The sequence below is a fragment of the Aspergillus campestris genome (genome assembly GCF_002847485.1).
Source record: "Aspergillus campestris IBT 28561 chromosome Unknown P168scaffold_11, whole genome shotgun sequence".
NCBI lineage: Eukaryota > Fungi > Ascomycota > Eurotiomycetes > Eurotiales > Aspergillaceae > Aspergillus > Aspergillus campestris.
The window spans coordinates 519,396-531,803 of record NW_020194346.1 but is presented as its reverse complement, the minus strand read 5'-3'; the positions used below and the strand labels follow the sequence as shown (position 1 = coordinate 531,803).

Sequence of the window (12,408 nt, the reverse complement as noted above, 5' to 3'; positions counted from 1 at the left end):
TCTACCATTATCAACCGTGAAAGAACCTGCTGTTTAGACAAACAAAAGAGTCGGTCACGGCGGATTTCCCTTGATTTTTTGCCCCCCTGCACTAGAGCCCAATCGGGTTAAGTGTCGCCTCCTCCCAATCCGCCGGCTCTTTTTTTTTTTTTTTTTTTTTTTTTCCCTTCTCCTTCCTTTGTCGGTCTGATTTTTTTCTTTCCTCTTCCTTCTTCCATCCTTCTTTTTTATCTCATCCTCCCCCATTCACTCTTCTCTTCTTCATCTCTTTCATCCCTCTTTTCTTCACCTCATCATTCGGAGGCTGTCTCATATTCCCTCCTTCAGTATCCAGGTGTTTTTACTCCTGTACTTTGTCTTCTCTCGTTGATAAAGTTCCGACTTTGTTTTCCTTCCTCAACCAGAAAGAAATCAGAAAAACACATCTTTCATCGTCATGTCTTCTTACGGTGGCGGTTATTCGCGCGGTGGTGACTCCTACCGGTATGTCTTTTGTTATTTTGCGAGCAGTTTTTGAAACTCGTTGTCGGGGTGGTCGCGATGTAGGCGTCGGTTGGGTGGCGACTGAGCTGGCTTCAGCCAACTCCTTGGGCACTGCGCCCTTGTCCAGTCTCCCATCGCTGCGTCTCACTCGCAATACTCCTCGGCATCTGCTTCTAGTCTGTGTTTCATCTCACGTGGGATAATGTGCTAACTTCTTTTTCAGCTCCAGGGATGGCGGCAGCGGCGGCTACTCCAATGGAGGCGGCTATGGTGGTGGTGGTGGTGGCTACGGAGGCGGTGGTGGTGGCTACGGAGGCGGTGGTGGTGGTTACGGCGGCGGCGGCGGCGGCTATGGCGGCGGTGGTTTCGGTGGCCGCGGTGGTGGTGCTGCCGGCGGAGATCGCATGTCGAACCTGGGTGCCAGCTTGAAGAAGCAAGACTGGGGTAAGTTGATTTGATCTGTTTGGATCCAACCGTCGATTGTCATACTAACATGCACGTACAGACCTGGAGTCGCTCCCCAAGTTCGAGAAGTCGTTCTACAAGGAACACCCCGATGTCACCAACCGCAGCCAGCGCGACGTGGATGAATTCCGCAAGAAGCACGAGTGTGTGGTGCAAGGACCGGACATTCCTCGTCCCGTCGAGACCTTCGATGAGGCTGGCTTCCCTCAGTATGTGCTGAGCGAAGTCAAGCAGCAAGGCTTTGAGCGCCCCACCGCTATTCAGTCTCAGGGTTGGCCCATGGCGCTTTCCGGTCGCGATGTCGTCGGTATCGCCGAGACTGGTTCCGGAAAGACCCTGAGTTACTGTCTCCCCGCTATCGTCCACATCAACGCCCAGCCTCTGCTGGCGCCTGGTGATGGTCCCATCGTCCTCGTCCTTGCCCCTACCCGTGAGCTTGCGGTCCAGATTCAGACTGAGATGACCAAGTTCGGAAAGTCCTCTCGCATCCGTAACACCTGTGTTTACGGTGGTGTCCCCAAGGGCCCTCAGATCCGCGATCTGTCCCGTGGTGTCGAGGTCTGCATTGCCACCCCCGGCCGTCTGATTGACATGCTGGAGGCTGGCCGCACCAACCTCCGCCGTGTCACTTACCTGGTTCTCGACGAGGCCGATCGCATGCTCGACATGGGTTTCGAGCCTCAGATCCGCAAGATCATCTCCCAGATTCGTCCCGATCGTCAGACTTGCATGTGGTCCGCCACTTGGCCCAAGGAGGTTCGCCAGCTTGCCTCGGACTTCCTCAATGACTACATTCAGGTCAACATCGGTTCGATGGATCTGTCCGCCAACCACCGTATCACCCAGATTGTCGAAGTCGTCTCGGACTTTGAGAAGCGTGACAAGATGATCAAGCACATGGAGAAGATCATGGAGACGAAGACCAACAAGGTCCTCATCTTCACGGGCACCAAGCGAATTGCTGACGAAATCACCCGCTTCCTGCGCCAGGACGGCTGGCCAGCGCTTTGTAAGCTCACCATTCCCCCCTTCTGTTCCCTTCAACACACTCGCTAACGTGTCACTCAGCTATCCACGGTGATAAACAACAGCAGGAAAGAGATTGGGTCTTGAACGAGTTCAAGACGGGCAAGAGCCCAATCATGGTGGCTACCGACGTGGCTTCCCGTGGTATCGGTATGATAAAATTACAATTCCCCCCTCCCCGTCCCCGTCCCCCTTCCTTCCAAGACATCCTCACCCGTATTGAGGTTGTGTGATCATGGCACGATGCTTGACTCTTTCCAAAAGAAAAAAACCCCCCCTGTTGGTGTATATGACTCGTCCAGGCTTTATCGGGTCTCCTGAAATGGTTCCTCAAACCAGGAGCTCCTTGGACTCACAGTGCAGTGTAGCAGACTCATGACTTTGTTCTGTTTTGGTTTTCCATCTCTATTTGTGGATTTGGTTGGTAGAGAGATGGGGTCTCTTTTGCTCTTCCAACTTCTTGCAAAGCTGCATTCCAAGGTCGCTCTAGGACCACGATTTTTGCCAGTCCATGGACTCACCGCATCCGGATCTTGATATGAAAAGACCGAGAAAACAGGGAGCAGTGCATCTCGTTTCACACGACTGATAAAGGGCTCAGGCCACGTTGCTATCTTTGACTAATGCTCTGTTTGCTAACTCAAATGTGTCTGAAGATGTTCGTGACATTACTCATGTGCTGAACTATGACTACCCCAACAACTCGGAGGACTATGTTCACCGTATTGGTCGAACTGGTCGTGCCGGCGCCAACGGAACTGCCATCACGTTCTTCACCACTGACAGTATGTATCAACCTTCAAAATTGGTAACGTGATTGGTTGCTAACATATCCTTTCTACAGATTCTAAGCAGGCTCGTGACTTGATCACTATCCTCACTGAGGCCAAGCAGCAGATTGACCCCCGTCTCGCCGAGATGGTTCGCTACAGCGGCGGTGGCGGCGGCGGCTACGGCCGCTGGGGAGGTCGCGGTCGCGGTGGCGGCGGTCGGGGCCGCGGTGGCGGCTTTACTGCCTCCAACGCTGCTCCGATTGGCGGCGCTCGTCGCTGGTAGACTGATCTTGATGCCCAGTGCGGTTCATGAGCTTGTATACGATTGTCACATCGGTAGACCTTGTGCTTTTTCTGCGATATTTTCAGATTCCTCCTTCGTAACTCGGTCCGGGCGGCGTTCGTCGATGTCACGATAGACTTTTTTTATGCGTTGCGATTCATTTCCGTATTTGTTTTGGTATTTTACAGGGACTATTGACTTACCTGGCTCGGAGATGGCTTCCAGGTTATTTTTTCAGCTTGTTATATGATCATACGCTCATGTGCTAATATTGCGTTTTTACCTTTCTGTCTCTACTTGATCCAAAAGTTGTTTCACTTATCGGCGGAGTGAATAGGCTCTGACGAATATAGTGGTTGCTATTATGAATTGTATCTTTCAAACAACTTGCTTGTAACTTGTAACAGCGAAGTAGGTCTCATTTGTGATATATCCTGTAAGCTGTATATATCGGTCACCTTTTACCCAGCACCATAGAATCTCGCCTCTAGTGTTGTTAGGGTGTAGTAGACCCAACCATCCAGCAATACCGTCCATTTCCATGAAGAACGAAGAGCGTAGCGTCTGATTTCATCTTTGGTATCGTCGCTGTTTTGTTGTTATGCTTTGCTTTGTATACTTAGTCTGTGTGTGTGTGTGTGTGTGTTTGAGGATTGCTGAATTGTCAGGCATGCAATCGGCTAAATATAGGCTGACTTAAGTTGTTCTCTACAGTAGATTATTTTTTGACTCGTCGTGTTTTTATGTTGTTTTTTTGTGACTATTCACAGCCTTTCCATGATCATCAGCTTCACCAAGATTTGGGCTGCTCCCACATATGTATATTGTGCGGCACGAGGCAGGGCTGGGTGAATGAATTCAAGGTCAGGGCTGGGGTGCTCCTAGGGTGATTTGAGTATATATAGTTATATATATATATGTGTGTGTGTGTAAAGCTTTATACTCGATTTAAATCTTTGTGGATCCTTCTAGTTCTATGTATATGCCTGAGGCTGTTATATGATAGTGCCTTGTATCCAGTGTTCGTGCATGACCAGGTTGATTATGATGGTAACGATAACGATAACAAAGGAGCGAAGCTCAGAAGCAAAACAGACAATCCTTATAATATAGTATATAGCTTCCTCATGAACAGAAAGGATATTAGAGATTCACAAAGTGAAATATAAACCAATGCATTAGAGAGAGATATATATACCTATCGCCAACCAGTCCGATCTTCCCTCCCATCCTGCCAGCTAGAGCAGTTGACGCAGCGAGTCGCCTGCACGAATACAACATATACATGTTAGGACATCACCCTACCGGCAGAAAAGGGAAGAGGGAAAGCACCAACCTGATCACTAATGAACTTCTTACAATACCTGCACCGAACCGTCGGCTTGATAACACGGTCGTCGGAGACCCACGTGTAGATGTGCGCGATGGCGTACAGCGTTAGACTGACGCCGAAGAAGCTGAGGATGGTTTGGAGGAAGACACTGTAGAGATTATTTGTCTTGGTTTGCTGTTCTTCTTGGGTGTTTCGCATAGGTGGGTAGGTAGGTAGATATATACTATCCACCTAGTCGTTTGAGAGAGCTGGGAAAGGCTATTACATACCCATATGCCAACACAAGCGCCCCATCCTCTCTAGCTTGCTCGAGGGTATTATACCCATTCATCTCGGCGTAGTTCGGCCCCTGCGTCAGGACGGCGAATTTCTCGTCCATGTTGCGGCTTAGGAAGGGGAGGAGCGAGATGATTGGGAGGATGATGTCTGAGACGAAGGAGGTGACTACTTTTGTGAAGGCTTGGGCGATGCTGTTATTGGGTTTTAATGAACGAATGCACGGCTTATATGTATATGGCGAGTAGTAATCCCATATATAGATCGAGACAAAAAAAATAAAGAGAGACGCCTACATTAACCCCAGAGCAACTTCAAGGACATTGTCCCGCGCTGCGAAATTGATGAACCCGTCCCATGCTTGTCGGATGTGATCGCGGGCTTCCGCGCCGGCGCGTAGGAATGTCACGGTTTGGTCGTTGAGGCGGGGCATTGATTTCTGCTGTGCTCTTTGACGAGATGCTTAATTTATCATATGGGGTAGGGTGAAACTGGAGGGGAGGCCCAAACTGGGAGGCATCCTTAGGAAGAGGGGAGGAGGAGGCAGATGAGGGGAAACTGATAAAAAGCCACCGCCGAGCTTGTTAGTCTGCACCCCCGTCATGCGCCAATTCCGGCGTTAAGGGTATGCAGGTGAGTTAGGATTAAAGATGAGATCGTCGGCTTAGCTTTGGACTCCACCGTGCCCATGTAGCCTGTGTCTAGTATCTACCTAGATAGGCAATAGGTGTTTGCTAGGGGGGTACTAGGGCTGTCTCCCGTGGCTGATACCTATGAGCCTGGAGGCTGATACCGGCCAATGATGGTGCTTTTATCATGCCCGGAGTATAACCCCCGGGTTATCTTGGACTGGCGTGTTGGCCTCTGGGTGGACTAGAGCTGTTATGATGAACCCTTCCAATAACATGTTTTATGTGGAGGATATATGTTTGATATTGGGGATGGACATCAGGCTGGGTCTTCCGCCGTTGAATCTGTCGTATTCGTCGCTTGATATCGTTCGGTGTGGTTTATCAGATTGTTCAGCCAAGGACGTTCCCAGGTAAAGTAGGTGTAACTCTATATCCGGAAGAAACATTCACTGGTTAATTCACTGCATCTTAGAACCTTCTGAAGTCAAACATTTTCCGTTGGTGACTTGATATACTCGTATGGTCAGACTTTGAAAGAACTGCCTGCATGCTCTCGAATACACAGGAATTTGAATATAAAATCCATAGACAAGCATTTACATACAACACACAGGCCAAGCCTCAAAATCTCCATGCGGTATCTGTCTAGCTGTGCATATGTTAACAAGATACGGTGATTCTAAACCGAGATTTGACCCTGCTGTAACTGTTTAGTGGTAGATAGATGGCTGAAGAATAACCACCATTTTGCACAACCAGACATCAATTCAATCCCCTGCGGTTTTTTTCAAGGAGATATAAAAAAACAAGCTAAGTCGATGTGTAAAAAGACAAAAAAGTGGACTCGCCGGGAATCGAACCCGGGACCTCTCCAATGCGAATGGAGCGTCATACCCCTAAACCACAAGCCCAATTACGGATAATAAGTCAAGGTACTACAATATGTCAATTGGATACTCAATTTGTAAAGTTATCAGTTCGTGCTCAACATACTTTAGTTAGATACTAAGACATTGGATACATCAGTGGCTTTGTACAAATAGCCTTGAAGCACAAGCCATATACAGGCTTAATAGCTCGAGGCTAAGGGTGGTCCTGAGCTAGTATTTGGTAATTTGCTCAACTATGGCTGGCAGCTTTTGGTAAGGTGATTACGTTCCATTGTTTACTACGTGCCCGTAAGAATAGCCACTGTCCGACTTCGTTCTCTAGCTCGAAGCATCATACTTCGAGAGAACTATATAAGCTCTTCAAATCTCACTGTAATGCAACATATATTCTGTACGCAAACCTCTCTTCTTACCGCCCCTTCCTCCCCATCCCTCGCCATCTAGTTTAATTTCCAGCACATTTCTTCCAATCAACCCATATTATCAAACAGAGCTTTTTAACATGGCTGGAGGTACTGTGATTCACCCTGCATGCATACGCATATCCTGCACCATGAAATAACCGGGAACCCATCAGCGGCAGCAGCAGCAGTTGGGTTTTCCGCAAACATCCAAGCCCATCAATCACAGGGGAGAGCTGCTTGACAGCATCAAGTATCTAGCTGCTGATCGGTGGCCACGCCATAGTGACAGACTGCACATGGCGAGACCGGGGGCATGGCAGATAGCTAGCTAGCTACGCGGATGTTATTCCGAAAGATATTGCTTTGTCTATTCCATCGGAGTCCGGGGGAGCGCTGTAGTAACACTACGCTGTTCTTGGGACGTGCTGTCTTTGAGTTGTTTTTTTTTTTTTTTTTTTTTTACATTGCCAGTTCTCATTTATATTGAGTGTAAGCTGACAATGTGTTCCCTGAATAGGTATATAAGAGTACACTCTTTATATGTGAATCATCGGTTTTCCCCCTAGAGCAAGTACTTTGCTACAACGACTACGACTACATCGGAAAGATGATCCACCAAGCATCAAGTCACATACGTCCCCCATCGACTACCTACTACCTACTACCTAAGGTACCACAATCCCAAAGCAAGGACCAACGCCTTCCGACGGCAATCTTGCCCGATATCACCGATCTTACGCGAGCACGGCACCCTAACCCAATTCAACCTCAACAGACTGACAGGGTTATAGCTTACCGGGAGGTTAGTCGGGCTAAGCTAGTAACAGTAGTAGTAGGCGTCCCCCGGATACCTACCATACCTAGTATCCGTACCTAGAGGCTCAATGCGGGGCAGAATCAGATTGTTATGAGGGCTCCGGCTGCTACCCTGATAGGCCATTAACCCGGTTCAGTCTACGGTATTGGGGAGTTTACCTAAAATACCGACCGGGTCCGTTCCAAGGTAGGTAGATATCTTGGGTCGTATGTACTACGGGTAGGATGGAGGGGGCGAAGGGTCTCTTTCTCGTAGCGTAGCCGAGATCATGTGAGTGGTTTCTGGGGAAGTTATGCCGTCTATCTTTCTTATTTTATATTTGGTTTGGTTTGTTTTTATGATTTATGAACGTTAATATTTTATTGTTATTTTGATTATTACTACCGCTGATAAAATTGTAAGCTGACAAGGACACCCCTGATCCAACATGGTACCGCCCTGCAGTCGCTGGACTTGTCGTCCACTCAACACTGCAGCAATCGACACAATTGACACGGATATAATAATTCGTTCTCCCCTCAAGCCATCCCCGACATGCCGCCGGGAAAGCCAGATCTGACCACCCGTGGTTCAGCAAAGTGTATCTTTGTGTAAGATATTGCGTAACAAAGGCGCGGAAAGCCCGTGGTTCTTCGGGTGGGTCGGGCTTTCTGTCGGGGTGGGGGGTGGGTGTACGGTGTTATGTGTGGATATCAAAGTCCGATATCTGTCGCTGGGACGGAGTTTTCCGTGCAGCGTACAGAAAAACAAACCCTCCCATCGTATCTCAATTACCCCCCAGGGTACGACCGACTGGCCGTGAAGAAATCCCGAGTAGCTAGGAATGGCTTTTTCGCTGAAGAATCCATTGATGTTGGCGAAATATGAATTATCTTAAACCATGTCTGCTATCCTGCAGCACGTACATATATAATCCCCATGTGCCAACTTATGTAGAGTCGATGACCTTGAGCAAGCATAATTCCTAGGCCGCTAGGATGGCGGATAGCCTACCCGGGTAGCCCAGTGCCTTAGTCCGAGTGTCCCATTGCTGGTGTCCGTACCACTCTTACCATTACTGACCTAGTCCCGGGATGTGGATCAGGAGCGGTACCTTAGCGCCGTCCAGTACAAGGACAGTTCCACCAAATCGCCCCCAACCTGTAAAATACACTAGTTTAAAACAGTTCAAAACTTACCAGGCCCCGGCCGAAGCATATGCAGGCTCCAGGGTTGTATGGAGAATAAGTTAGGTCCCTACCGAAGTTGGACACGTCTGTCCTATTCCCCATTTGGTTAGCAGTATCTTGGGCTCTGGACGAGATTGGCAGAACCTCGATTGGAGGGAGTGGGGGGGAGAGAGGAGGAGGTGGTGGTGGGGGGGACACACCTGCTCAGTGCTGCAGTGTATTATACCACCTACCTTTTCAGGGTACGGTAAAGGTGGTTGGTAAGGTCAAAGCCTTTTGAATCATGTGGGTAGATTTCGGAAAATCCGCTGATAAACCCGTGGGAACAGGAGATTGGCCATACATGGGCATCGTGGGCCTCCTCACGTACCAGGAGACAGCGAACCGGCGCGCGGGCACTGGGAAAGCCTCAACCACCGCCAAACTGACCTTAAATGTGGTGAGTGAACTCTCCCACTAACTATCAGCCTGGCTTACTTTTTAGAGCAGCCGTAGAACATGCATGGAACATGTAACATGTAAACATCATGGCATGCAGTGCTGTTGGAAATTTAAACAAAAGACATTCTGCTGTCTTATGCAGTGCTAATGTAATAATAATAATAATGCCTGTCAATACCAACTCTGTCAAATACCAATGGCAAGACATCACGATAATGATCAGGAGGTGCTGGATGAGAGATCCTTCGAGCTGACCTCCCCCCCCCCTCACAGGCTCCAGGCAGTCCCCACCACCTGCCCAGTTGGGAGAGTCGCCGTGGAGGGTCATACTCCTTCTTGGCGGGCCATCGGCTCCGGAGGCTTGTCGTTTCTCTGGTCGGACAAGATCGAGGGCCCAGTGGTCAAGCATTGACTCTTCCTGGTTTCCAGCCTGGGTGCGATGACAAATTCCCTGCTCGATTTTACATAAATCATCTCTCCGATTCAGGGGTCTCAGGAACAATTCGGAGCGTACGATTGGAGGGACCTATTGGGGGACAGTTGGCTTACTCCATGTCAACGCTTATCTATCACGATGGAGCGACTGCTGTTGCTTACCGTGAAAAGGTGCTGCTGCGCACCAATCATTCGACGAAGATTCAAGTCAATTTGAATCCGTCCTTGGCTTTGGTGCTATGAGGATACCTTATGCATACGGAACGGAAGGGAATCCCCTCGCTGTATTCGGTTAAAATTATCTTTACTTTCCTCATTTGTCCACTGCGAGCTCGGCGATCAGCTCAGCCGGTAGAAATCCAGACAAGTACTAGCTATATTGCCAGAACTGAAATCTGGCCATGTCCATCTCCCGACGCGCCGCCATCAACGGGGGACTCGGGAGCCTGGAGCTCAGTACCCGTACCGATATCCAGTGCCCGTTTAGCATTCCCTATTTAGCCTCTAGTGCAGCCTGCGGAGTCCTTTACCGCGTATCAAAAGCAACTTTAACAAGACTGGACGCGGGCTCTTAGCCTCCTAGTGCCTGCGGAAGTCCACTCTTTTTATGGAGTATCGCGCATGGCTGGGATTCTTATTGGCGCGATTACTTGGAGACGGTCCTTGCTCCCGGACCAGCCTGTTCCATGCGCTGACGGAAACATTTTGGCTTTTGAGTTTAGAGACGGAGGTGAGCCCGCCCTTTTCTTAAAATAATAAGAACAATAACCCTATCCTTGGTTTCTGTTTTGGACTCCACATTGGTATATAACAAGAGCAAGCCTGACCTTGATCCAGATTGGGTATGCCGCTCGACGTGATGGTGACTGCTTCTGTCTCTTTGGCGGAGATTTCGGGGTCAATACGATTACGCCCTGATGGTTGCTCGGTGTAGAATTGCCATGTCATTAATAATACAAATCAGCTGTCAGTTATATTTGTATCTATTTTCCGCCCTGATGTACCGAGGTACAGTGACAGGAGGGTTAGACTGGCTTTGCCTCCCTGGTAGTGGTTATAGTGAAGGGCAGCATGGCCTGATGTACCCTATCTGTTGCCCTGCAGTCCAAACAATCAAGCAACCAAGCAATCATGGTGAAAGCCATTAGTCCCACGTGGAGCATAGTGAGATCATACCTAGTTCACCCCTAGATTTTTACCTATGCACCAAGTTCCCAGTTAGCTTGGACACGGACACATAGTGATCGCCTATGATACTGAAGTGCTGGTCAACCTACATAATAATGACAGGTATATCCCCTATGCATATTTGATGATATTATCCGCTGCCATGAAAAGGGGGAAAGACAAAGACAAAGAAATGGAACATGCGCGCTGCACATTCTCGTCTGTCCGCGGAGAACTTACCCCTATCATGTGCATATGATGCTCCATCACAATAATCTTTTTTCTTTCCTTCCCCTCTTCCTATCAACCAGAAAACAAAAATAATGAAAAAGAGGTCGAGTCATACGGCTCCTTTGTGTTGTCAATGTGGGTCCAACCCATCACCTGTAATCAATACCTATGTCTGTATGGAGTACGGAGTACATCCATACCAAACATCATTACACCTGTTGGTATTTCTTGTTTCTTATGCGGCATGCATGGCACTTGACATCTATCAAAATGTATGCTTACTGATACATCCTAAATGCATCCAATCCCTTTCTCCCTCACGCGTGGATGAACGAGGCCCTACTGTTTAGATTTTTGCTTGATTAAGAGCTCTTACTTGAGAGAAAGAATACCATTGCTCACCTCCAGTGGAGAACCCAGTGTTAGAGAAAGGGGGTGTTTAAACCCGATCGACGGCCAGCCGTGGGCCTTGAGTACTAATCGGCCAGCATCCGAAACACAATGTTGTATATCGTAGCGTGATGTTAGTAGGTATTTAGTATTAATTACCCCATATCTTCGTCCGGGGATGAAGGACCTGATTCCGTTCCCTGCAATCGTTTGCAGGCTTTCGTACCGGAATTTGTGCTATACGATTCATTCTTTGATTGTGAGAGACATTGATACCGGCTATAAGGGGGAGTAGAGTGTATGGATTTGAGATTATAATTGCTGGTTTTGCTGGAAAAGGGGCCATTCGGACTTGATACCGAGAAACGAATCTATTACCATATCACTACGGAGGTCTTGCTGTTTTCTTTGATCCACTTGTTATCACCTGACAGTGGGTGCTCTCGCCCGACACATCCTGTATAATTATCAGCTGCACTGGCCAGTTAGTTACTGGGTGCAATGTTAGATATAAATGCATCTATACTACCTGGGGCTTATGATCCCTGTTATAAAATGCTATCTAATGCTCAGACTGTACCCGACAAGATACTGTTGATGCATACAGATTTTATAATAGGCGAGATATACAGAATAGAACTCACTTCCAATATTCTATAGCCTTTGTTGCTCTTCACCGGGAAGCAGGGTGCAATGCAGCAATAAACACTGATGTTTGGGTCCGCTGCGCGGGGTATGGACCAACCAAAAGAAACCCACATCCGCCCAGAGAAGTCCTTCCAAGATTGGAGCCCTGCATTTGTTTCCGACCCTTTTTTTATTTTCTTTTGTGTCTTGGGGTACGGTCTTCCTATCAAAAACAAATCCGCCGTTACCCCTTTTCGTAAGGTGGGAAAAGCATGTCCCTCTCTATAGCCAAAGCAGTAAAGATCTTCACATCAAATAGCTGTTCCGTGATATGACATCCAATGTATCATAGGTACTTCTTGATTTCTTTTCTCCCCCCCCCTTCTGGATTCGGGTTGACGGATGCTCGTTATTTCAGGATGATATTCCTCCGGAGTACGCCGTATTGTCATTTCCTGGCAATGGAGTTTAACGAGCCGTTGTTTATATTTATTATTATCGGCATGGTAGAGACTCAATTAGGGAGTCCATTGCGACAGTAATAAAATCGCTCGGTCCTTATCTAC

General features: G+C 48.2%; 2 protein-coding genes and 1 non-coding gene across 3 annotated transcripts; 1 reads left to right on the top strand and 2 right to left on the bottom strand.

Moving 5' to 3' along the window:
* Positions 1–172: 172 nt before the first annotated feature.
* P168DRAFT_292596 (DEAD-box ATP-dependent RNA helicase DBP2) lies at positions 173–3,300 on the top strand. Its single transcript, XM_024837617.1, has 6 exons — positions 173–483; positions 707–927; positions 989–1,957; positions 2,017–2,124; positions 2,631–2,759; positions 2,819–3,300. Exons 1-6 carry the CDS (start codon positions 437–439, stop codon positions 3,028–3,030), a joined length of 1,686 nt encoding a protein of 561 aa, XP_024690098.1. The 5' UTR covers positions 173–436; the 3' UTR covers positions 3,031–3,300.
* An 850-nt stretch (positions 3,301–4,150) lies between these two features.
* Positions 4,151–5,160, bottom strand: P168DRAFT_329463 (MscL family protein). The gene is made up of 4 exons (XM_024841475.1): positions 4,936–5,160; positions 4,633–4,833; positions 4,367–4,511; positions 4,151–4,294 (listed from the first exon to the last, which is right to left on the bottom strand). The coding sequence occupies exons 1-4, from the start codon at positions 5,070–5,072 to the stop codon at positions 4,229–4,231; spliced, it is 549 nt and encodes a 182-aa protein (XP_024690097.1). The 5' UTR covers positions 5,073–5,160; the 3' UTR covers positions 4,151–4,228.
* A 950-nt stretch (positions 5,161–6,110) lies between these two features.
* Positions 6,111–6,182, bottom strand: P168DRAFT_t139. Its single transcript has one exon. It is a non-coding gene; the product is annotated as a tRNA-Ala (tRNA).
* Positions 6,183–12,408: the final 6,226 nt, after the last annotated feature.

Bases quoted from the DNA above. Each gene is read 5' to 3' on its own strand.
- P168DRAFT_329463 (XM_024841475.1), bottom strand. From the start codon at position 5,072: ATGCCCCGCCTCAACGACCAAACCGTGACATTCCTACGCGCCGGCGCG. The intron at 4,834-4,935 runs GTAGGCGTCTCT...ACCCAATAACAG, and splicing joins GAAGTTGCTCTGGGGTTAAT to CATCGCCCAAGCCTTCACAA. The intron at 4,295-4,366 runs GTTGGTGCTTTC...GTATTCGTGCAG, and splicing joins AGAAGTTCATTAGTGATCAG to GCGACTCGCTGCGTCAACTG.
- P168DRAFT_292596 (XM_024837617.1), top strand. From the start codon at position 437: ATGTCTTCTTACGGTGGCGGTTATTCGCGCGGTGGTGACTCCTACCG. The intron at 928-988 runs GTAAGTTGATTT...ATGCACGTACAG, and splicing joins CTTGAAGAAGCAAGACTGGG to ACCTGGAGTCGCTCCCCAAG. The intron at 2,125-2,630 runs GTATGATAAAAT...ATGTGTCTGAAG, and splicing joins CGTGGCTTCCCGTGGTATCG to ATGTTCGTGACATTACTCAT.